At 37.7% G+C, this 24,869-nt stretch overlaps 4 protein-coding genes across 6 annotated transcripts; 1 reads left to right on the forward strand and 3 right to left on the reverse strand.

The window, feature by feature from the left end:
• Positions 1–232: 232 nt before the first annotated feature.
• LOC126786635 (polycomb group protein FIE1) lies at positions 233–4,176 on the reverse strand. Its single transcript, XM_050512514.1, has 13 exons — positions 3,958–4,176; positions 3,751–3,816; positions 3,480–3,602; positions 3,312–3,392; positions 3,138–3,230; positions 2,941–3,016; positions 2,040–2,119; positions 1,871–1,942; positions 1,489–1,548; positions 1,108–1,204; positions 905–968; positions 758–817; positions 233–656 (listed from the first exon to the last, which is right to left on the reverse strand). The coding sequence occupies exons 1-13, from the start codon at positions 4,132–4,134 to the stop codon at positions 593–595; spliced, it is 1,113 nt and encodes a 370-aa protein (XP_050368471.1). The 5' UTR covers positions 4,135–4,176; the 3' UTR covers positions 233–592.
• Positions 4,177–4,392: 216 nt separating this feature from the next.
• LOC126788138 (uncharacterized) lies at positions 4,393–7,213 on the reverse strand. Of its 2 annotated transcripts, none has more exons than XM_050514104.1 (2): positions 6,961–7,213; positions 4,393–6,669 (listed from the first exon to the last, which is right to left on the reverse strand). In XM_050514104.1, exons 1-2 carry the CDS (start codon positions 7,207–7,209, stop codon positions 4,618–4,620), a joined length of 2,301 nt encoding a protein of 766 aa, XP_050370061.1. In that variant the 5' UTR covers positions 7,210–7,213; the 3' UTR covers positions 4,393–4,617. The 2 variants fall into 2 exon arrangements, with proteins under 2 accessions (XP_050370061.1, XP_050370062.1); XM_050514105.1 differs by having other exon boundaries at positions 4,393–6,802; positions 6,961–7,106.
• Positions 7,214–8,432: 1,219 nt separating this feature from the next.
• Positions 8,433–18,348, forward strand: LOC126787904 (pentatricopeptide repeat-containing protein At4g04790, mitochondrial). 2 transcript variants are annotated; one of them, XM_050513820.1, is made up of 16 exons: positions 8,433–8,618; positions 8,821–8,859; positions 8,992–9,606; positions 10,157–10,333; positions 10,432–10,496; positions 11,730–11,837; positions 12,010–12,123; positions 13,449–13,544; positions 13,654–13,752; positions 14,008–14,127; positions 14,278–14,382; positions 15,396–15,560; positions 15,670–15,800; positions 16,859–16,937; positions 17,609–17,826; positions 17,921–18,348. In XM_050513820.1, the coding sequence occupies exons 1-16, from the start codon at positions 8,495–8,497 to the stop codon at positions 18,105–18,107; spliced, it is 2,442 nt and encodes an 813-aa protein (XP_050369777.1). In that variant the 5' UTR covers positions 8,433–8,494; the 3' UTR covers positions 18,108–18,348. The 2 variants fall into 2 exon arrangements, with proteins under 2 accessions (XP_050369777.1, XP_050369778.1); XM_050513821.1 differs by having other exon boundaries at positions 8,824–8,859.
• Positions 18,349–18,496: 148 nt separating this feature from the next.
• On the reverse strand, positions 18,497–19,246 carry LOC126787905 (protein CHLORORESPIRATORY REDUCTION 41, chloroplastic). Its single transcript, XM_050513822.1, has one exon. The coding sequence runs from the start codon at positions 19,231–19,233 to the stop codon at positions 18,580–18,582; it is 654 nt and encodes a 217-aa protein (XP_050369779.1). The 5' UTR covers positions 19,234–19,246; the 3' UTR covers positions 18,497–18,579.
• Positions 19,247–24,869: the final 5,623 nt, after the last annotated feature.

Genomic DNA, 24,869 nt, shown 5'->3' on the forward strand with positions numbered 1-24,869 from the left:
ATTCAACTGAATTTTTTTTTCTTTGGTTACAAAAGAGGTCTAAAAGAACCAAAACAAGCAAAAAGACTAAGAACAAGCATGAGCTTCAGAAAACAGCTGCACTGAATTTCCGTTAAACCTGATTTAATTAGTTCTGAATTTCACTCAAATGTTTGTATGGATGGAGAGACCGACAGAGATCAACACAACAGATAATTATTCCAATTCAGTTGGAACTGAGGGTGGAAGCGATGTCATCTCATGATGACAATCTTAACAGACTAAATCCCAGCCTTAAATCCTTAATTTTTTTTTTCATATTGGTGAAATTCGCGTGATGCCACAACAGGAAATGCCAACCAAGAACCATAACATTCTTCTAGTACACTTTCATTGCAAACTCTGGACCCTAGACGTGCTATAAGATTACATAACTAGGCTTGGATGGGTCACGGAGTATTATAAGTTTATAACTCTACTCTACAATTCCGTCATTCCTCTGTTATCTCTATTCTGAATAACACAAAATACAAAACCACAAATGAAAAGATGCTGACCGGAATTAGACTCCGCTAAGCAGTTTGATCAATTCATGCACATGGATGGGCCAGGTTCAAGAATTTTCAATGACATCCCAACGCCAAATAGTCCCATCTTCACAGCAGCTGAGAATGGTGCTGCAATATAAAAAGAGGAAACATTTGCACAATATCAATTGTAATTGTGGTAAAATCATGATATAGATATGGGCAGAATGATTGAATCATGCAAGAATCACCTTCCATCAAAGGACATGGCAGTTTGTCTAATTGGAGATTTTGATTGAGGATGAGACAACCTGCAAAAGGCGCAGGGGATTACTGATGAACATTCAAATTGCAACTCAATTAAGCATGGACTTTTGATAACAGCAAGTCAAACTAACTTTGCAATAAGGACTGGGGGGCTGGATTGTAGTTCCCAAATGAATATCTTTCCTTCTCTATTCCCTGCTCATCAAAATATATCAGACGTTAAGTAGTCTTCCTATAATTTTCCTACAGTTCACCCATGGTTGTTGTTTCAATTATACGACGAACAAACGTGAACTAATATTTGAACATAAATTTAAAATGCACTATTCAGTACCTATAGCAGCTGCATAATAATGAAAATCACAGGAGAACTTGATGAACCAAATATCACACCCTGGAACAGGGTACTTTTGAAGGATGTCAACAGTGCCCTATTGAGAAAGCAGCCAATAATATTTTAGGCCAACAAGATGAGAATTACTGGACTTATACACAAATAAACTAAATGAGATAGATGATAGTGGTGAAGCTGGAAGGGACGATGAATTATTATTATTATTATTATTATTATTATTATTATCAATGAATCTTATAGAATTGTTGTTAAAATTTACGTTTCCTCTCCAACATATTTTCTCTCATCTCTTAAATAAAAGAAGAATAACAATATGAAAAGGGGCCCTTAACACTAAAAAAGAGGGCAGGCATTGCTAACCTCCCCGGGAGACTGCTCCTTCATTTTTGGCTCCCATAGCACTATTTCACTGTCAACACTCTGGAAGATCACAGTATATCATTAGCATGATCATTAGAATTGAAGCAATTCAAGCACTCACACTTGCAACAGATTTTATATCTGGATAAACACCACGGCAAATAATTCAAATAGCGTTCAATTTTTTATTTTTTCCTAGTTTTGGTAAGCTATACAAATGTTGGTACCAACATTATCAGACAGATTTTTTTTTGAAGTCTAAATCCATGCTGATTCAAGTTCACAAATTAGAAAACCAACATATAACTTATCATAAGGTCCAGACTTTCCATCCTAACAATGTGACTTGTCTAAATTCATTATGGATGAAGTCTCAGTTCACCTTTGAGAGCATGAAATCTCCAAGCCACCTATTGCAGTCAACATAATTTGTATGAATGGCGGCTAGGAAAACCTGAAAGATTTGAGCATTCTCAGTTAACAATAAGTACTTACAGGAAAAAGGGCGGAAGAAAACCTAATTCGCAATACATATAACAATAAGTACTTACAGGAAATTGTACGTATTTTGTAGGGAATTTTGATGGAAGATCTGTCCATGTGAAAGATTTCTCTACATATGTCCAGAACTCTGAAAAATAATAATCAATTGTTAGGAAAAAGCAATGCAGATATATTTGAATATAAACACGTGATACCATCCCAACATGTATAGAAAGCAGAACTTTGGAAAAAGAGAGTATTTTGTAGCAGCCTTAGTTGTGCATATAAGTAATAGCATGTCATTAAAAGGTCAATTTTGCACCAGGTATACCCAAGGCGCCACATATAAATGGTAAGATTTGGCTGACACTTGGTGCCAGACAAATGTCTATTGCTCATACAATTGACTTGTTTTACCTCAATTCTTTCATCTTTGTCTATTGTATCAAGTCTAAAACTAGTTAAAAATTACAAGCAAGGAACTAAATTTGATTATTTTTATCGACATAATAAAAATCTGAAAGATGTATACAAAGCTGCAGATAATTATTGCAAAAGTATCCATAAAGGGCTCAAGTGGCTCTGTGTGCTGGTCTGCACTGGATTTCCAGTCTGATGGGTTCATTTTGCCAAATTACTTTGCTAGCAAAATAAAGCAAACTGAAAAAGTGACAATCAAAAATAATTTAGACATTTACTTCCAATCTAGTACAACAAAGAGAGCAGCTTCCAATGTTGTGTCATTAATATTACTCTCCCGTTCTTAAAGATTATAAACATCCACACCCTATTAACACTTTTGCCTGCATTTTTTGTTCAATCTCAAAAATCCAGTCTGGCAGACAGTATATCTTGAAAGGCTAACATAAAATTGCCACTTTTGTATCACATATCATATCAAATAGCAGAACCATGTCTTAACATCAAATATATCGAAACAGTCATGTGGTCAGCACCATAACATCTTACCTTTCATTGACCATATCTTAACTGTGTTGTCCATGCCACAACTTGCAATGCGATAAATGTCAGATGGATGGAAGTCCTATAACAGTGAGCATAGGATCAGTAAAATGAACTTCCAGGACGATTTTTTAATAATGAAACGATGGGATTGTCTTTTGTAAATGAATGGCAGCAGGACATAACTCCTCTAATATACATACCACACTCAAGACTTCATTTCTATGACCACCTGCTCCAGCAAATATCAAAATACATATCCCAGTATGAACATTCCATAGCCGAACCGACTCATCCTGGTTACATGTGGGATTAATCATGCAGTAGATATAACTAATACGAAACCAAAAACAAGAAAAAGTGGTCCTAATACTCACTTTACTTGCTGACACTACAAGTGATGACTTCAACGGCTGAGTCCTGATTTCATTTATCGAATCACCATGGCCAACAAAACTCTGCACAAAGACACGTAATTAGTCCACTACTACTCCACCACCACAAATTCCACGAAACCCCTCAAACCCCAGTACCGAAAAAAGTACCTTATCTATCTTCTCACTCCCACAATCAATGACACGCATCGTGCCATTGAACCCTCCGGCCACAAGCAACGGGGTCCCATCGGCATTACACGCCCAGCTCACCGTGTAGAAAGACTCATCCTTCTGATCTACATTAAAAACACACGAAAAAAAAATCACACATTGACAAACATTTATCCGAAACAGCATTTTCGATACACAACCAGTATACAACAACCAATCCATTGAATCAAAAATAACCGAAAAAAGCCGGGGCTTGGTCTTGACTTACATCTTCATCAATGTAAGACTGCAAAACAGCTATCACTCCTCCTTCGAGACATTCATACACAGTCACCTGCAAGGATCACTAGGGTTTTCAATGACGGTAATAATTTCAATCCTGGTAAATTAAAACCCTACATTACAGATATGAAGGAGCATAATTAATTATACCGTAGAGCAACAGTAAAAAGCGATGAGAGAGAGGGAGACGAACCCGGTTGCCGCCGACAGTAGCGAAGACGTTGAAGTAGCGAGAGTCGATGAAGTTGAAAACGACGGCGTAAATGGGTTTCTTGCCCTCTTGGAGGCGGTTGGTGACTCTGTACTCTCTCTTCTTCGAGGAAGAGAGGGAGCCCACCACCGGTTCCGATCCTAAAGCGAACTTGGCCATCGTCCCCAACCCCCCAAACTATCACACTAATGGCAACTACTAAGCAATAGAGATACACAAACAGACCAATATACTTTCGTTATTTTGACTTCTCGAAATTACCCACAATTTTGGGGTAATTATACACCCAAATTTTTTGTTTGTTTGTAGAAGCCTAGAAGGTATATGATAGGATCGTAATCCATCAGGAATTGAAACAAGAGAATTAAAGGAACATAGAACAAATTAAAACAGGAATTTAAACAAGATTGAAAGAGAAGATAAATGAGCAAGTTTGATATTCATTTCATAGCTTTCTTCTTATAATAGAAGTTGGTTATATAACTCAAGCTCAAAACATACTCTAGAGACCCGACACTAAGAGAACCCGACCCGAGTCCAGTTACCACATAAATGTAAGGCCCAAAATAGGTAACATTAGTAATTACTACTAAAAGATCTTAACATTCCTCCCCCCTTAATTTAAGGCATGTCCTCAGGCCTTCAGCGTAATAGGGAAACGAGACCAGCAGAAGACTTCAATACACTCAACTCTCTTAGATTGAACTTGGAAAGATAGAAATGCAGGCACATGATCCGCTGGAGATAGACAGAGGCATCCTGGAGTATCTGATGCACTAACGTCAGTAACTGGATTGCTGGTATGGCCATAACACACTGCTCTGGCCAAAAGAGCAAGTCAACATCTAGTGGAGTCCCGCCGGATTCCCCATCATGCGTAGCAGTCTTCGTATTTGCTGGAGGAGTATCAAAATCACATTGCAGAAGTAAATCTTGAGCTCTGTCGAGGTATACGGGATTCTTCCTGAAAGCAGTCTCAAAATCAGAAGTACGACCGATGATCATCAGTCGAGTAGCTAGAACAGTGCAAGACCAAGGAAGACAATATAATGAAGTTTTGTCCCATTTAGCACCCAACGACAATGTTAGGCATCCAAAATATGATGTCAAGAGTAGTGGAAAGTCAACCGATAGAATAATAGTGCCACCTGTGTTAACCAACAGAGAGCAGAGTATCTGTGCAACATCACTTAATTTGCAATACAGAACAATCGCAAGGTTAGACAACCAACCGTGAGCAAAAGCAGGTAGCAGCTTCTTCTCATCTCTTGCAGCAACAACTGTAGCAGCCTTGAGGAGCAGATCGTGGCAATAAAACCCCAAGCCAACTTCCCAGGGTCCTTTTGCAAGAGTGTTCTTGCAACTACACATAACTTGAACAAGTCTTGTAGTATCCTCAAACTTTTTCAGGTGATTAGTAACATGTAGGTAACTGGAGAGAAGCGCAAGAATAATTGCAGCAGACCACTTCTCGTGTTCATGTTGAGGCTGGACCAACCATATGGATAGAAATGTGGACAATTGAGCTATTAAAGTGGTGGTGATTCCCTTGGACAAGGCCGTGGTGTCATTGAAGTGCGATAGAATAAAAATACTTGCAACAATGGCCTTGGTCCAACCAAACAGCACGTCAATCTGACAAACATGCTGCACCAACTCCAAACTCAAAATATGAACATGTACACCTAATGTTGGGCCTCCTTTTAAGGTAAGTACATATGATGCAGTAGGTATGAGGAAAAGAACTTCAGCACGGAGCAGAGAGGATGCAAAGAACCTCTTGTCTGCAGTAAAAACTTCACTATTAGGAATAAGCATTGTCGTCGGCGCTTTTCTGACATTTGTGGCCGCTTGAAAATGTGTATTCCCATTAAGTGCACAACTGATATGTTGAATGAGGCACTTAACAACTTTCGGGACGCCAAAATTTGTACCACCACAGATAAGTTCAGGGCCTTGTTTCTGAGACAAAGGCAGCAGCACATTGACAGAAATAATCAGCAAAATTCTACAGTGGGCGTCTTTGCTCAGAATGGTAACCCAAAGAGGTCTGAATAAATAGATACCAGCCATATGTGATAACAAATTCAGGTTCGGAACAAGTGCATGGGATGGTGAACTAAGTGAAGAGGTCATTGCTAAGGAATGTATATCTGCATGAACATGTCTGACCACATATTGAAAAAACGTGTTCATAGTAGTCTGAGATAGTACACCATTATATGATGAAAGTGGGCCATAAGAGTATCTCATAAAGACCAAGTCTGAATTTCTTTTGTCAAAGTCAACAACTTCATCAACTAAAACCCTCCTTGGCTGACATATAGCTGCAGTATGGGAGAGATGAAAGTTACCTGCAGTATCATCTGTGATAAATAATGTTGACTTGTGATCATCACTGTCAGATGTAGATGGTAGGAGAAAGGAAGACATCCAATCACAGTCAAGGCATTGCATAATACTCGTAGTACCAACAATTAAAATTGTAGGAACAAGGCTGGCACAATGCAGTCCATAAGAGAAGCTAGAAATCTTGTGGATAATGACAGAGACTAATCCAAAATAAGAAAACCCCTTCTGAAAATTGAGTTTTTGATCAAGGATAGGAGTTTCATTACTGCCCAACGAAGAGGGAACCCGCTGAGGTGACACTGAAGATGTGGTTTCCATCAGAACAAATAAGTACCAAGGAACCTGAGTCAAGAGAACCGTAAAATACCGATGATACAAGTATCGTTTTCGACTTGAAGCCGAAATTTCCAATCCAATCAACTGGTATAGCAACCTTGATGATAAACTTGTGACTCCTAGAGTTGTCACAAATGTGCTACCAACAAAACAACAAGACATGAACATATCAAATTCGTTCATCATGTGTCTACTGGCAGACGTAGAAGGGTGAAGTAATAATAATTGGAACACTGGTGAGGTAACCAAACTTAGACTGAACAAAGAAGCTATAATTCCAGAACTGAAAACCAGTACCTGAGACCAATTGTCCTCATCTAGCAAAATTTTGTGAAAGTGAAGCATGTCGTCTTCATCATTACGCAACTCAAAGTATCCAAGCACCAATAACATAATGCCATTATCCACCCATGCTTCTACTGAGGAAGCAACTTTGCTTTGATCATGAAAGGGAGAGCAACCTCCATTGTGACAATCCAGGAAGTCTCCAAGAATCGTTGTTTCACAATGACATAATTGGAAGCAATGAAATAGCCATTGCCACATCCTAGCTGCATGCCTACCTCTTAAAAAAATATCACTAGCCTTCATGCAAGTGCAAAAAGAAAAAGAAAGAAACGCGTTTTCAATATAATTTTTAACTACAAAATATATAGAAATATCACTATAGTCATTAAAATATGTTTCGATCGACACTTTGGTTATTTAAATTTTAAAAACTTTACTTTGATCATCAAATTATACCTATGTGTATGTCACATTGGTCATATTTGTCATTCCGATTAGAAAACAATTAAGCTATTGTGTTATAGAAGAAGAAAAAATTGTTGTTTGATTGCTTTAATCTCCGAACTACATTTTGAATTAATAAAGAAAAACGATGAAAATAAACGGAATAACCAATGTGATATACATGTAGTATAGTTGGATGATCAAAATGAAGTTTTAAAAAAATTCAATGACTAAAGTAATATTTCTTCCTAAAAAAAAAGCATGTATCTACTTCTTATACCAGCTAATCCAATTAGAACACGGGAGACACAAAGAGAAGAAAACAATGAAATTATACAGTCGTGTATCCATGACAATGAGCGAAATCCGCTAATAGATCTGTCACAAAATTCAATTCACGGTAAATCTATATGAAAATAATGAAATCAAATCGGGATATCAATAAACGAATATTGTCAACCAATGTCCTGATTTTCCCAGGTCTCCTCTAGCCAAGGAATCAATCAAGAGTTTCGAACCCCCTTCAATAATCACATGTTTAAAAATTTCCAAAGGAGTTGTAGGGTTGTGGGTAAGTCCTTACGTAATGTTCTATCTTCTGTCACAAGAACTCCACAATTCCCTAACAACACATCTAGATTATGTTTCAATTTTACTATCCTGGTCATAATCAAATCTCGATGTAGTTTTTGGTATTTTTAATGCCATGTCACATACCATGAAAGGTTCAATATGCTAGACAACCCCAAAAACATCAGTGTGCATATCTATCTCACCATATGCGTGTTTTTATCATGGCTCCATACACTAGACACATGTAAAAAAGTTGAATCACCCACATTTTCTGTTCTTAATTACTTCATAGCAACTACCCACCCTAGTAGAGAAGGTGAATGGCATCCCAACTATTAGCTAAGTTAGTTTGATCAAATCAAATCAGTGTCAGATTCAACTCAATTAGCCTAACCTCGCTCCCAAACTAGTTTTACACCCAAAATATGTACAAAGGCAAAGTAAGTGACACAACTGAGTTTCAATTTAAAATCGAAGGACAAGTGCATAAGAGGGAAAGGGCGCAGTAGCCAACCCCCAGAATGATATGATCCTCAAGAAGTTCTTCAGCAAAATTTCCCAATATGTTCCTGCTTCCTTCAAACACCCACCCTCCTCCGCCTCCGCCTCCGCCTCCGCCGCCGGATACCTGGTCGTCGCCCCCCGTTCCGGTAATCCTCGCTCTGAACTCTTTCTCTTCGTTTTCGTCACTATTAGTAAGCAATTGAAACCCTAGATAATCGGCTCAGGCTTGTCGACTTCTTCAAATTGAGATGAAATAATGCTTTAGGCTTCTTCTTCTTTTTTTTTACCGTTGGTTGATTCAGTGGCTTTTGTTGTTTCTTATCGTGTGAATTTCATCTTTGAATGCAGAAGATTCGTTTGGGGACATAAGTTCAATACTGCAGCAGGGTAAGTTTGTTTTAGGGAGTGTCGGCATTGGTACTCATAGCGTGCCTATTTGTTTTGTTTACAAAAGCATGGTCACTTTTATCTATGTGCTTCGAAATGTATGTGCCATGAGTCTTTGTATCTTTGTATCAGGTGCTGGTGATCGGCATCCCCATAGAATCGATGAATCTTCGCAGAGAGAAGTGGAGGTACCATGGACTCCAAATCTACCAACGAGTGTGGATGCATCAAATCGCAAAAAGGAAATTGCTCTCTATAGGAGGCAGAGGTTTAATTCCAGCACCCACCAGAATGGTCGCTTTAGTAATCTGATGGAGATGTGTACCAGTAAGCTAGGGGGTGGAACCACTGTGGAAGTGTTTAAAAGATTGGGAAATAAATCTAGTCTCCAAGAGTGTAATGCATTGATACAAAAATGCGTAGATGAGGCTAGGGTGGCTTCTGATGAAGTAGTTGCAGGAAAACATATGCAGATTGCTTTCCAAGTATTTGAGTCACTTAAGGAACGGGGTTTCCCACTCGAAGAGCAGACTTATGGTCCGTATCTTGAATATCTTATCGACATGGGCATGACAGAAGAATTTTCCTCATTCTGCAGGGATATTAAAAAAGAAAACCCTTCATTACTTCCGGCATTAGGTTACTATGAGATGAGGTTATGGATCAGAGTCAATGATAAGGAAAAGATACAAGAGCTATGTAACGGCATTGAGAGTCATGTTGGAGAAAACAAGTCGATGTTACGAGGTAAGTGTGTAGTGTGTACACTTATCCCGCTGTCGATAACTTTTAGCCTAGTTTTATATTCTTAACTTTTGATTGCTTATATGGATCGTCGGTCAGTCATATTAACTATTTTCTCTAGTAATTGCAGTTGTCTCTAACATTCCTTGCCATTTGGTTCACTTAGTCATGCCAAATTCTATAATGCTAGATTGCTCACTGATACAAAGAATATAAATTAAATATCTATTGAATTTAAATGGAGTGAGTGACACTATTGTTTTGGAATAGCTATCTATCCAGCTATATATGGATGCCAATATCAATTTTGATTGATTATTCAGATAACAACTCTTATGTATGTCATGGTTGCAATTTACTATATATCTTGAGTGATGTGTCAAGCATCTAGGTTATCAAATGTATCCACCCTTGTTACGTAGTGCATCTGTAATCTGGATTTGAGAAATGGATAATGGTCTTTTCTAAACCTTACCAAGGTGTTTATCATAACTACACAGCTCTTGCATTTGACATCAATGCAAAGTTAACTGGATTTTAACTTGTGTTGTAGTGAAATATCTGTTAGCACTTTTTGAAAATGACCGGGCGGAGGAGATTGAACAGCTGTTACAAACGATGGACATCACAAAGTTCTCATCAAAAGATTTGGTACGTATCTTTAAATGCCTGGGAAGGCCGCAATTGGAGTCTTTTGCAGAGAAATTCCTTCTGGAAATTAAAGAACGTGGTATGTTCATTATTGATGGTGTTCATTAATTCCATAGTATTTGACATTTACGACCTGAAAGTGCTCAGAGATACCTCTCTCTATTTTCCTTGATGCAGACTGTGCAGCAGAGGAGAAATCGAACTTGATCTATATTTATGTTGTTGGCATTCCAAATTTAGCGGTGAGGATCTTCTCATGAATGATGCTGGTAATGTTCTAAAGTCCACAATTACAGGAGGCTCTTCTGCTTTTCATGCAGTTTGCTTCTTGGTAAAAATTGGGCAGAATTGTCTTATATGAACTGCTGTTAGTAGTAGTATAATCATACATTTTTCTTTGCTATAACCATGATAAAGCCATGGCCAGACCACTGTTTTGACCCAGCCGCTTTTGGAAAACTCTACCAACGAGGTGAACTCCTAATATGTTTTTTTTTTTGAAAACGAACTCCTAATATGTTAATGTGCTAGAGTCATACCCTTTTAGAAAATGGGTGTAAAATTTCATGAATGAGGCATACACCACGATTGTGGCAAAATCCTTTTCCAAACTCTGTGCTGCAGAGATGCCCTGAGCACTCTGTACTGATGTGGACATCTCTTTGAACATGTGAAAGGACTGACTGACTGCACTAGATCTTTCCATGTTTCTGTACTTAAACGTTAAACTTCTCCGGATTCTCAAAAAAGGAAAAAAAATCCATGTGGTTTGAAGGTCATTAATCTAGCTTTATGGGATTTTGGTAAGAAAAGGGGATGTGATTGAGGGCTACTTTTTTTCCTCTAGAGGTAGGAGTTGATGAATAAACGACTTAGGTTAAGATTGATTTTATCAAACTTTGCATTCCTTATGAAGTTCAGAGCGCGAGGAAATTTAAACCAAATATATGTGGAAACAAATGTCTTTTGTGGAAAAATGAATCATAAGTTTCTAAGTTCATGTGTCTCATAATTGAATTAGAGATTGTGTGCTTTTGTTAACATTATGTCTAGCTCCATTCTCATTTGGGTTTATTGTTGTCAGCATGTTATTTTTCTGAGTTTGTCTTGATTAAGTTCATTTCTTCTCAATAAAACAAAAACTAAAAAATGTCGTTGCCTCACTATGAGAAATAAAATACTTGTTCGGACCCTCTAGATCTTGAAGATCTAACCTCTGGAGAAGTATTTTTTTTCCCAACTAGTCAAAGGCCATTTCTTATTTTTTGAATGATACGTATTCTTGGTTATAGATATATAGTATAAAGTTTTACTGTCTGCAAACAGCTGCATGACATACTTTCCACATTAAGTCTGTAATTAAGAATTATAGAGTTAGTAGATGCCTTGATTTGCTTATGTTAATTCAGAATTGGCTTTTATGTATATGATGTATCTCAGAAGAGTTGGGCTTATACAAATCCTGGGTGTTTCAGGTTGAGGATGTCATTTCAAAATTTAGAAACTTGCACACAAAACTTGAGATGATACCTTCATCTGAGTCTTATAAAGAGCTTATCATCCACAGTTGCAATTCACTTAAGGTAAAAAATTAGTTTTTAATATAAAATAATAAGAACAGTAAATTCTATAATTTTTCTCTTTGTTTTCACTTAAAAAAAATTGGCAATCCTGTATATTCTCAAGAAAATTTGTTTAAAGATTTTCTAACATTTTTTCCTTTCCTTTTTTGTTTCCCTCATTTTCATAACCCAGGTGCATGTGGCTCTTGAGCTTGTGGATGAGATGTCTGAATTGGGTTTGGAATTTAAACTGGATGCATTACACCCCATTTTACAAGCTAGTATTACGAGCTGTGACTTTAACCTGGTTAGTTGCAGTATTTGACTTATATATACTGTCCATGATATAGTATGACTTTTGCCAATGTAAAACGTTGCGACAATTTGGTGTAGAACTATACAATGTTGGTGCTATCTACGATGGTTATGGGCACCAGAACTTGGAAATTTTTACAGTAACAGGACCCTCAGATGAATACCTTTTATAGTTATTTGACTCACAGACAAAACCAAGACCCTTGCTTTATTCAGACAGAAAAAGAATATTTTCCATACTGGATTAACATCTTCAACCTTTAGCTTCATTGCCCCTCGTCTCATATAAGTTTCATTAAAAAAATAATTACCCCGAACCTACGCCTTATGTGGCTGTTTTATAATTTTAAGAGTGTAAAACAATCTGGTGTACTCTTTTTTTTGTTTGCTGGTAAACAGCATGGTGTCAGTTTAAAAGTTAGGTTGAGCTGCTAGTTTCACCCTTCATAACCTAACACAATTAATCCAGCCTGTTGATAATCAAGTTTTACATCATGATAATAATTGATTATACCAAATTGCGTACTTGAGTCGTGGTGTTGTTGGAACTCGGAAGAAGGGCAATACTGTGGATAAATTTGATTGGTGGGTTGAGTCTGAGCCTGTAGTGGATGTAGAACATCCTTTTTATGTACTTATCCCCAATTCAGACATACATCTCCCATGTAGGGTACCCAATTCATATACTACAGAGCTCCTAATACTTGTGTTCAACCACCAAGTTTCACCAAAGCTGTAAATTCTTTTCTTCTGTTCAACCCGAAAGGTGGAATGCGCATTTTGATGTAATAATTTGTCACAATATAATTGTTGATTGTTCTCCGAGCTCCAAACTTATTTTAATCATCTTAAATAGAGCTCTTCTACTCCATTAGAGGTCAATTTGAGTAACTTTCGTGGTGTTTTAACACAGGAATGTAATCTCTACCATATTAACTTGATGTTCCATAGCATGCAAACAAATTCAGTGTTTTGTTAAAATTTAAATTCAAAGTTGGAAGAGTTTACTCTTGTTGGTGGATGAATTGGCCTTGAAGGTTAAGATGAAAGACCTCATGATAACATTTTCAGCATCTAAAAGTTTGAAGGTTAATAGGGCCAGACTGGCAGAGTATTAATGCTGTTAGCCTAATGGTATGATTTGGACCATGTGACATATGATGCTTAACAGTCGCTGTATGTTGGACGAGTACTTTAAATGACTTCTAAATGTTGATCGGCTCTAAAATCATAATAGTGACATAAAGATATCCATACCTCTTCTGGCTGTCTTCTGTCTAGTTATTGTGATGTGACTTTTGCCCTTCTTATTTTCAGGTTCACCAAATCTATTTGATAATTAACCGACGCAATTTGTCGCCAACTATTGAAACTTTCAGGATTATGATAAACCTTTGTGTGAGGATGAAGGATGTAAGTCTCTCTTCCTTGTTGCCTTCAGTGAAATATAACTCGACAATTTTGTAATGTGGAAGTTGAACAGTACCATACCTCAGCTTATCATATTTATTTTCTACTGCAGTATGAGGGTGCCTATCGCATGCTGAGTGATTCGAAGGAAATGAATTTGAATCCTACAGCTGCCATGTACAATGCTATAATGGTTGGATATTTCCGAGAGGTAACTGGTTCTTGGTCTAAACTAATGAGATCCATTCTATGCTAATTTATTTGGCTCACATGTTTTTCATATTCTCTCTTTTCTCCAGTTATATAAATATTCTTACTATTTTTAATTTCTTAATTTAGCTGGGCATAATTGACATGATTTAGTTATTATTTAGCATGTTTTCTTATGCTGTTTCCAGTTTCCATGATTATTGTGGTTGACACTTGACACTTCCTTTTTTCCTTCTTTTTCTCGCAATATTTATAGAAGAACATGTCCCGTGTGTCAATGGTTCTTAAACAAATGAAAGAAGCTAAAGTAGAACCGGATTCTCAGACTTTCAGCCTTCTAATAACCAACTGCAACTCTGAAGATGACATAAACATGGTAATCTGAAATTCATATTCAGGCAAAAGTTCCATATCTGATTTTCTGTTGTATCATGCAAAGTTCAACTTAAAATATTGCATTTGACACAAGTGGTTGGTCCAATTAACTTTACGATTGTGATGTCAAAATATACTCATGTGATTGTAGTATTACAAAGAAATGACGCAATCTCGAATTCAAGTTACCAAGCAAGTTTTCATGGCTCTTGTAAATGCATATGCAGCTTGTGGACAGTTTGAAAAAGCAAAACAGGTATACTGCTTCTGGACACTTTGATATACTTTCTGTATTAATCAAGAGTAGCCTGAGTAGGTAACTTAGTGTAATGTAATTTTGATTGGACCTTTGTTCAATAAAAGTACATGTTGCAGATTATATTCTCACATTATTAAATATGACTTTAGATTAGTTTGTGTTCATATATTTTGCTGGCTCCATTTTGGATTGATTCTAAAATTGCTTTTGGACTATGAAAAGCTATTCTGTCTTTCTGACAGTGGTTATTGTGAAAAAAAAAGTAGACTTGTTTTAGGAGACGGAGCACTTTTTGGTGGATTTTTATAAAGCAGTTGATATGTGTTTTGTGTATACTAAAGTGATTTGACACAAAACACTTTTTTTTTTGTGTAGAAAATCTTTATGTGCTGCTAAAAACACCACTTTGTGTGGAAGCTTTGCAACACATGCACATCTAGAGAAATCATCCCAGACGGTTGCTTTCCCTGTGTACTATATGAAAACTCTTTACAAGCTGTATCTATTATTTTATTTTGTTCTTTTATCTTTTTAACTCTCTAAAAGCCATCCCAAACAGTGTTTCCTTCACTGTGTTAAATGTTGGCAGTATGCAGCCATTCATCAAACCTTTTACAGAAATTTGACATAAATCTCATTTCCTGCCAGAGTTGAACAAAACAATATAGTACTCCTCCAAACTTCTTTTTTATATTTTTCCAGTGAAGTAAATTCTTTCCTTCTCCATAATATTCACTAAAGAACTTTTTGTTGGAGGGCAGGAGAGCAAGTAATTTTATATCGTCTCTTTTCTCTTTCGGTAATAATTCTTTAATTCATGTGCTTTAGCATTGTTACCCTTTTTGTAGTGTTATCAGTGCATCCTTCTTATGATTTCGTATTTGCCTATATACGAGGATTTAGTGTTCTCCTCAATCCTTACTAATTATTGATTTTTAACCATAACTTTACGAGATTATTAATTCTGTATAATGTATGGTACATATTCTTACTGATTCTTTCACATGTAGGTACTTTTAGACGGAGGGATTCCAATAAAGAGCTCCAATGAAATTAAAAGCGTGCTCGTCCAAGCACTTGCGTCACATGGGCAGTTGTTTGATGCATTTAGTATATTTGAAGAGATCAAGCAAGATGGATACCGTTTGGAGCCGAAAGCTGTTATAAGTCTCATTGTAAGTCTTTAATGCTTAAAATTTGTGATCTTTTTTTTTTTGCGAAGTTATGCATGAGATTATTGTTGTGGTAAAAAAAAATTTTAATTATACGTCAATTTTCTCTTAGGAGCACCTTCAAGCGGATGAAGATGCATTAAGCAAATTACTCCTTCTACTTGATACAGTAGAAGATCCAAACTATTGGTGCGATGGTTGCTTGAGAACTATCTCATATTGTGTTCGCTACAAACATTTAAGGTCAGTAGTTGTTAATAATTTAACATTTCACACACACTATATATATATAGGGCTCTTCAGGTGCGGACGATTCCGGCGACGGCAGGCCGCAACGGTGCGGCGGACCAGCACAGTTGCACTGCCCACCTCCCGGCGACGGTAGGCCGCAACGGCGCGGCGGACCAGCACAACTGCAGTACCCACCTCTCGGCGATCCCGTCTGTGCCGGTCGGAGCTCCATCGGCAATCTACGGCGGCCGTAATTTGCAAAAATCAAGTTTCTAAGCAGATTCCGGCGATTTTGCGATTACGGCCGCCGTGGGTTGCCGATGGAGCTCCGATCGGCACAGACGGGACCGCTGAGAGGTGGGGAGTGCGGCTGTTGCAGTCTTCCCCGCCGTTGCAGTCTGCCATCGCCGAAATCGGCGAATCCGTACCTTACGTAAGGTACGGACGTCCGCACCTGAAAATTCTCTTATATATATATTATATATGTATAGAGAAATTCTCAGCTGCGGACATCCGCATGGTGTGGATTCGGCGATTTTGGTGCCCGCAACGACGGCGCAGATGGTGACAGCTGTGCTCCCCCCTCCCGACGCTCCTATCTGTGTTGGCCGAAGCTGCAACGCCGGCCCACGGTGGCTGGAATCTCGAAATCTCCGCACGCTGCCTAGAAACTTGAAATTTCGAGATTTCGGCCGGCGTTGTAGCTCCAGCCGGCACAGTCAGGAGCGCTAGGAGGAGAGGAGCACGGCCGGCACCATCCACGCCGTCGTTGCCCATCGCCGGTCCCCGAATCTGCACCGTGCAGACGTCCGCAGCAGAGACGGACTGTATATATATATGTACATTTTTCTCATTTTCTTCCCAACTTAAAAACTGGCCTTTTCATGTTCCATATAGATTTGAATTAAAAAATATTGCAATTTCTGAAATTATGGGCCTTCTGGGTCTCCACCCAAACATTTGGTTTCCTTTTAATGCTCCAAATTCAGTCATTTCAATTCATTTTATTAATTTTTCCTCACCAAATTTTAATGTCTCTCTCTCTCTCTCTCTCTCTGTTATTGATTTAGACCTGCCATCAATTTGATTGAGCAACTCAGGGATCAAGTCTGCACTGACGAATTAACTCTGGAAGTAATTTTTGATAAGGTTTGTTTCTATTTGCTCAGAATTGATGTGTAGATCTTATTGTGGAAGCAATTTTCCGTGATTTAATTAGATTATTCTCTACTTTTGGATGATCACATTTTCAAATTTTGGGTACCTATTTGAGAATCTATATTAATTTCTTATCTATGACCTCTATTTGAACCTTCCGCTTTGATATTCATCAGACACCAACTTTTTTTTTATGATTATGTATCATGTATCTGGCAAATTGTTCTATGTTTACCCCCAAAAGCCCAAGATTCATCAGTCTAGTCATATTGTCTTATTCCAACCCCATTCACCCACAGTGGCCGATCACCTTAATCAGCATCACCAGCTGTCAACAGGCACTAGGAGTCCCCATCAGACGGATGGCAGAAGAAAATAGTCACAATGATGATGAGGATTAGGTGGTAGTCACTGAATCATACTTTTGCATTATTTTCAGTAGCAAATAGGAAGTCATTTGTGAAGTTTGTGGTCTAAAATAACCAAGTAGGAGGTAGAAAAAAAAATGTTTTTGTGCCAACTGAGTGGCTGGACAGACTTTTGAGGCTTTACTGATAGCTAACTGTATGTCAGTATATTTATACATTCAGATGTCCATTTTATGAACGTCTGCATATTTTATACTGACTCTTGACCGTACACGGCTTATGACCATTTTGTAGGTGTTCTACTTCATCGCAGAATCCGAGTCTACATCTTTGCAGTTTGGCCTAGATTTGCTTCATGCTATGAAGAGTGAACTTGACCTCACCCCTTCACGAAAATGTCTTGATTTTCTTCTCCACGCTTGTGTCAGTGCCAAAGATCTGCAGAGTTCCCTATTTGTTTGGAAAGAGTATCAAGCCGCTGGCCTGCCTTATAACATTATAAGTTTCTTGAGGTAATTTTAGATTTGCTTTTGCTCTGGGTTGAAATTTCTGTCCTTGGAGGAAAAATGATTATATACCTTTTGGTCCAATCTTGAACTTTTGCAGGATGTATCAAGCCCTTTTGGCCACAGGCGAGCTAAAGGCTGCTAAGATTTTGGAACGTAAAATACCTAAAGATGATCTTCATGTTCGGTCTATCATTGAAGCATGTCAATCGACTTATTTAAAGAAGACGGACGGAAACAGAGTGACAAAGAAAAAGAAAAAGAAAGAGAAAAACAACATTATGTAGGAATGTATAAATCATCATCTTTTGTATCAGAACCTGAACAAATAAGTCAGATAAGGACCTTCATGTGGGATTAGTCCCATTCATCTAATTTAAATTCTACAAATGCTGGTTCTAGTATCTATATTATTAGTGCCCATTGTTTCAGAGCAAGCTGTATAATTCACTTCTTCCCGGCTTTAAGAATACTCGCTATGACTGTCCTTTTCTAAAATGAACATTGCAGATCACTTTTCAGACAGAAGATTTGAAGCTGCATTCTTCTCCTGTAACTACCATCTGATTTCAGTTTACACATCAGATAAAGTTACTCAACTCTAAGTGAGTGAATATATTTCTCATTCGCAAAATCTGACGAAGTCGGTAAGAGATCGATTTGCGAAAATCTAATGTACAAATCTAAGCTTTTTTCTCTGATTCTTTTCATCATAGGACCAAAACAATTTAATGAAGAAGATTGTTCTTGATTTAGGCTTTAAAACGATAAAGCAACAAGTATAGCTTGCCTGCACCTAGCCTTGGCCTGCTCAAGCCTCTCACTCAATGTCTCATCCTTCACTGCAGCCTTCACCATAACCATGTCCATCTCCATCAGCTTCAGCACCCTAAACAATTCAGTCACCATTCTATCTTCCACCTTGCCTTCATCTCTCAACACTTCTGCTTCCTCTCTTGCTCTCTCAGCCACAATCTCTGCAGCCTTCACCAGCAACTCTCTGGACCCGAATTCTCGCCCCATTAAGCCCTCCAACTTCTCCAGGAAGTCAGCTATGACATACCCTACTGGCTTCTCTAGTGGAATCTTCTTGGTTCTCTTCCAACCAATCTCAAAGTTGGGTGGCTCCGGCATCACCAGGCCAGTTGAGGACTTCCTGTCTCGGGTGATTTCCGATTTTCGACGCTTTTCAATTGGAAATTTATCTGCACTGGTGGTGGTTTCAGAGTTTGGACTTGGGAAGTCAGGTTGAGTAGTGTCTGGTTCAGTGCATTTGGTGATGAACAAGTAGTGTTTTCTGGGTGGTACATGGATGTATTGCTGTGATGGGATTTTGGAGGTTCGGGAGGTGAAGAAATGATTCAGAGAATGAGGGTTGGGATTGGAGAGGAATTGTGGGAATAATGAAGCCATGCCTGGAGCTCAGAAGTGGGAACCAAACTCACGAGGGATTGAAGATAATAGTACGTCACTCCCATTATGTACGGTTGATATATTACCTTTACGTAATTTTTACTAGTGAATTTGACACCTAATTTTAACATTTAACCACTCTACTTCTATGAGTAATTTTTCCATATGAACATAGAATATACACATTACTATTATGTATTTATGATGCAAAGATGGGATTCAGAAAAATGAAACCGTTACGGAAAAAGAAGATAAACATAGACAATCTGCAATGCTCAAAATTAAAACCCAAATTTATTTAACACTGCTCAAAATCTGTAATAGATGATACTTTCATTCATGCCAGCTAGTTATGATATTCTAGATATTACTTAGGCAACTCAAGGTTCCTTGAATTTTTGAATTACATTCAACGGAGTCCCTGCAAGTGCTTGGCAAGTTTGTAGCTGAAATATGCATCAATAGTTGCACACTCATCTGTTCCAGTGTAAGATCTGATCCCATATCACCCCAATTCGTCAATATCAGTCCATAAGGCCTCTGACCATTATTAAAAGCACGATATAAACTCAAATTTGAACCATAACGTGCAAAATCTCCTGCTCCATGCGAAGCAAGTAAGGACACACTGTATGTGCGACAATCACTTAGCTCCACCGCATTTCTAACTTCAAGTCCAAAGTCTTCTTTGAGTTTAATAAGATCCTCTTTGATATGAACTCCGACAAACATGATATCCTTCATAAGCAGAAATGTCCCGAGCGATGGAGAAACCGAAGCAGAGTTAAGGTCTAATCGAATAAGGACGCAGCCAATACACGAGTAGAGTTTGATGAGTACCACCCGAGCTACAACTACGCCAGTAGTAGGCCTGTAAAATGGGCAGGGCAGAACCGGTCCGACCCTAAGATATGAAGACCCACATACTACCCGGTTCATGTCTTTTTCAGCTCTAGGTGTAAAATGGATAGGACAGGGTCGGCTCTATCAAAATATGTGAAACTCGAGCCCGTCCTTTGGGCGGATAAAGTTTGAGCTTAAAAAGCTCGCCCATGGCCCGATTTACATTTGACCCGTGATTTTTAGATAATAAAATATTTTAACTTTCATTTGAACATTTTAATTGAGATAAGAGTTGAACTCATGAACCTATTCTTATAAGAATAATACATTTGCCGATTAAACCAACACAATTTGCTGGTTATATCAATCACTCATAAATTAATAATAAAATTTGACATTGAAAATAGGTCGAGCTACAGGCCGCCTTATGATATACCATATGGGCAGGGCTTTGGGTCGGCCCAGGGCTTTAAAAGTATTATCCATACCTTACTCATTCTAAAACGGGTCGAGTAAAGCCCGCCCATTAGTTTGGACCGAGACAGCCCGCAGCTCAATTTTTTGGCTAAATTTGGGTATACCCGTCAACTCTGAGCTTAATTTATAAGCCTAGCCAGTAGGGTTACGAGAACCATTGCATATGTCCACCATAGACCATTCTATGTCGAAACCGACAACCATGTCTTTCTTCTCACGGATTTTCTTGGTAACGAGATGCAGGCAACGGTTGATTGAGTGGTGATCCGATACAACCTCGGTCACCACCTTGGTTTTATCCTTCATCACATAACTGAATCCTTGCAATGCTTCTTCACTTGGTGCCTCCATTGGTTTGAGAGTGGCTCACTGGCTCACTGGCTCTGTGAGTTTCATAACCATGCAAAAGCCTTCTCTATTTATATGATCAGGGTAACGTTGTATATTAATGACTGCAACTACGTTTATGACCATTTGATTAATCGTTTTGGCTGTACGTTCTTATTCCCTTGGCTTCTGCCTCACCATATATTGTGACTCCTCATTTCACTTGAATTTAATCTCTACACGGGGATGAATCTACTAATAGCTCATAATTAATCAGAATTATATATTCCTATTCAAACTTCTGCATCCGAAATCGATTGCAGTCAACTGAGTCATATATATATATATATATATATATATATATATATATATATATATATATATATATATATATTTCTCAAATAAGAAGGTCAGCACCCATGGTTTTGGTGCACATTTCTATTTTTAAACCATTTTTCGATCGAAATTCTTCATTTCCATCGTCTAGTATCTAGATAATATTGTGTATATCATCTCTGCAAAATTTCTGCCAATTTGGTGATCGCTAAGATCCTCAAAATCGAAAAACAAATGAATTAACTGAATTCTGTCAAACATGAACCGTTCATGTTTTTAACAGAACAACACAATTTTGAGAGTCTTAACAATCACCAAATTGGCTGAAATTTTGCAGAGGTGATCTACACAATATTATCTAGATACTAGAAGAATGGCTATATATATATATATATATATTTACAATGATTTAATGCATATAAGAGAATTACATCCAAGCCACTTTCTGAGGCCTCTGCTCAAGCCCTAGCTTCAACACATCTCTTGCCAGATCCCTTACTTCATAAGCGAAAGCCTCGGCCTTTGAAGCCCATATGCCTGCAACTCACTCAGCTCCACCACATTCATGACCACAACCCCATAATTCTCCTTCAGCAGCCACACGTCCTCCCTGACATGCATACCAACAAACACAATGTCCTTCATCATGAAGAAGTTAACCAGCGAATTGAAGGGCACACACACTACTACACGGAAGCACATCAATGACGTTTGAAAAACGCCATGAAAACCATTCCATGATGTTTTTAGACGCCATCCCTAGACGTCGTAGAAACTGACGCCGTGCTTTTGGAGATTGATCCATAGCGTTTGAAAAACGCCATAGAAAGAATTCAATGACGTTTGTAAAACGCCATAGAAAAAAAATTCAATGACGTTTGTCAAACGCCATGAGTTGTTTTCATGTTTAAAAAAAATATATTATATATAAAATTTCTGATAAATTTCAGAAAATCAATTATCTTATTAGGTACTAATATGTACAATTGAATTACAAAAGCTGAAGACATCCAATATACAGTATTCCATTATAGAAACAAAATTCAACTTAACCTAAGCATTGAGAGACTATCTAAAGCGGTCCTTATCTAAATCAGTAATGTAATGGAGCAAAAGACTTCACTTGTTCGAACTTTCAACCTTTCAAAACTTTCATCTCATCGATCTAAAAACCTGTACAAAAAGCTCATATTAGAAAATTAAAGCATTTGACACAAATTGGGAAGTTTACATAGAAAAGCATGAGAAGATAAATGCCATACCTTTGCCAGTGCATTGAGAAGAGTTGCACTAACTCCAGGATTACTTGCCAGTTTTTGGCCAACTGTTGCCAATACACTACAATAATTCAGAATCAATTTCATTACTAATATGCATTTACACTATAAATAAGTGTATGCACAAACACATTAAAATACACACACATCAACCACACAACAGTTATAAAGTAACTCAGTGCTGCATTATTCCCCTTTTTGCCACCTACATAAGTAATCAAGCAATTAAGGTATCGAGTCAACTATTATTAGTATTATGTAAGCAACAGAGAAATGCAAGCTAACTCTAATTTAGCAGGAGGCCAAAGCCACCTCAATAAGTAGATGCTGACCTCTTTTTAGCAACAAAGCCTTGCGAGATTCTAAGAGCCGTCTCAGGTGTTTATTAGCCACATACGCCTCTTCAGTCTTTCGATGCAAAACCTGATGCATAAGGCCCCAAATGTCAGATTTAAGCTGTAGGTGGTGAATCTCAGGTACAAAACATTTCCTCCAGTACATTATATTTAGCATCTCAATCTCGAAGAACATAATTTCGATTACGTTTGTACCTAAACATTATACACAACAAATGTTACCAGACTTACCACAAAAGAACAAAACTTAACTACATGTTACTATGTTAAAATAATAAGCACCATCGACTAGATAAGTGGACCTTCTGAGCCTTCAATCTTTGCATCTCAAACTGGAATGGCTTTGTTGGCTCATCCCCTCTTCTCCTCTGGACTGAAAGTTGAGATTCTGAGTAATAAATTGCTTTTTCACTCTACTATAACTATCAATTAAAAGTGACATATGAGAATTGCATGTTCTTTTGATTGTTTGACATATCCCACCGATGTTAACCTTAAATAAGAGATAAATAGGTCAATACATTTTAGTGACTTTCGAAGCTTAGCTCTAGTAGTTTCCTCTTCCCTAATTCAAACACATCATAATTCAATTAGAAACAAACATCATCAAACAAGCATAGAAAAATTTCTAGTCCTTACTAGCAAATGTGCATCCTCCTCCTCCATTAATTTCCCAAAATGCTGAAAACAATATCAAACCAAATAAGCTCAAAATCAAATAAAAAATAAATTTCAATTCGTATGGACCAAACCAAAACTAAACGAAGATGAATAATGGTTACCGACGATGCGAGAAGTAGATCTACTCCTCCATAGGGCGGCGCCTGTAGATCTAAACTCTCTGCCACCAGCCTCGTCTTCTCACGACCAGTAGATGTCCAATTAAAGTCGCAAAACCAGATGCCCGATTGGAATTTGATTTGAGTCTCTGAGAATTTGACTCCTACTCCTTCAAACTTGAGCTGTTGCACCAATTTTAACTCTTCTAGTCTACCGTCGCACTCAAGCACTCCCTCACCAAGTCACCTAGGCTTGAAGATGAGGGACGTCAGGGTCGAGGTTTCCAAGACAAGAGAGGGACATAGGAAGAGGGGAGATGATGAGGCTTCAAGAATCGAATAGGATTTTGAGTTTTGAGGAAAGGGAAGAGAGGTCTGCGTTTTAGGTTTTTTGGTTTTGGGTTTTAGTTTTCTGAGTAAAGGGAAGAAATGACCAGCGTATAGGATTTTCTAACTTCTAAGGGAATTAGGTTTTGCTTGGGAGTTGGGAACTTGGGATCGTTTGAAAACGCCATGGATCTTTAAAAATATTTACGGCGTCTAGAAACGCCATAGAAAAAGATACATCCCTATTTTATGGCGTTTTTAAAATGTCATTAGTGTTTCAACAATTTCACCGCATTTCTAAACGCCATCTTCATTTCACATGTACTCAAATTGAAATAATTAATGACGTTTTTTCTTTATAACGCCATTAAAGAAGGTCCTATATAAGAAGGCTGCTTGATCCCCAAACCCTCCATCATTCAGAAATCAAAATTCAGAGGCAAATTCTTCTTCGAAGCTCGTCCAAAGTTGTCTCTCGCTCTCTCTCTCTCTCTCAAGGTTCGTTTATTCTTTTCTTCAAGTCTGATATCTCAATTTCTTGTTTAATTCGTTTAGATCTATCAATATTACTTGTTTGTTTCGCTTAGGTCTATCAATTTTTTTTGTGCGTATTCGTTTAGATCTGTGATGATTCGAATGATACTGATGTTTTATTTTGCCATAGGAATTATTGGATGGGGTTCTTATTTTGCTTTTTGATTTGTGTTTCGATTAAGCCGATTGTGTATGACCATTTTGGTTTGTTCTTGTTTGTAATCTGTGTTCAATAATTTAATTTTTGTTTTGTTTTGATTGAATCGATTTACTGTTTGGATTAAATATTAGGGTTTGGAGATTTATAAAATCGTTGACGCTGAAGATTTAGGTTTTTTTTTTGTTATTGAAAATTCTATGGTGACGTGAGATTGGTTTCG

This window comes from Argentina anserina, chromosome 3, assembly GCF_933775445.1.
Source record: "Argentina anserina chromosome 3, drPotAnse1.1, whole genome shotgun sequence".
In the NCBI taxonomy this organism is placed as follows: domain Eukaryota; kingdom Viridiplantae; phylum Streptophyta; class Magnoliopsida; order Rosales; family Rosaceae; genus Argentina; species Argentina anserina.

Coding starts and splice junctions, on each gene's coding strand:
- LOC126786635 (XM_050512514.1), bottom strand. CDS start 4,134: ATGGCCAAGTTCGCTTTAGGATCGGAACCGGTGGTGGGCTCCCTCTCT. Junction 3,817..3,957: donor CTACTGTCGGCGGCAACCGG/GTTCGTCTCCCT, acceptor TGATCCTTGCAG/GTGACTGTGTATGAATGTCT. Junction 1,205..1,488: donor AGGAGCAGTCTCCCGGGGAG/GTTAGCAATGCC, acceptor CTTTCTCAATAG/GGCACTGTTGACATCCTTCA.
- LOC126788138 (XM_050514104.1), bottom strand. CDS start 7,209: ATGTGGCAATGGCTATTTCATTGCTTCCAATTATGTCATTGTGAAACA. Junction 6,670..6,960: donor ATGAGGACAATTGGTCTCAG/GTACTGGTTTTC, acceptor CTCTTGACTCAG/GTTCCTTGGTACTTATTTGT.
- LOC126787904 (XM_050513820.1), top strand. CDS start 8,495: ATGATCCTCAAGAAGTTCTTCAGCAAAATTTCCCAATATGTTCCTGCT. Junction 11,838..12,009: donor ACAGTTGCAATTCACTTAAG/GTAAAAAATTAG, acceptor TTCATAACCCAG/GTGCATGTGGCTCTTGAGCT. Junction 16,938..17,608: donor TGGAAGTAATTTTTGATAAG/GTTTGTTTCTAT, acceptor ACCATTTTGTAG/GTGTTCTACTTCATCGCAGA.
- LOC126787905 (XM_050513822.1), bottom strand. CDS start 19,233: ATGGCTTCATTATTCCCACAATTCCTCTCCAATCCCAACCCTCATTCT.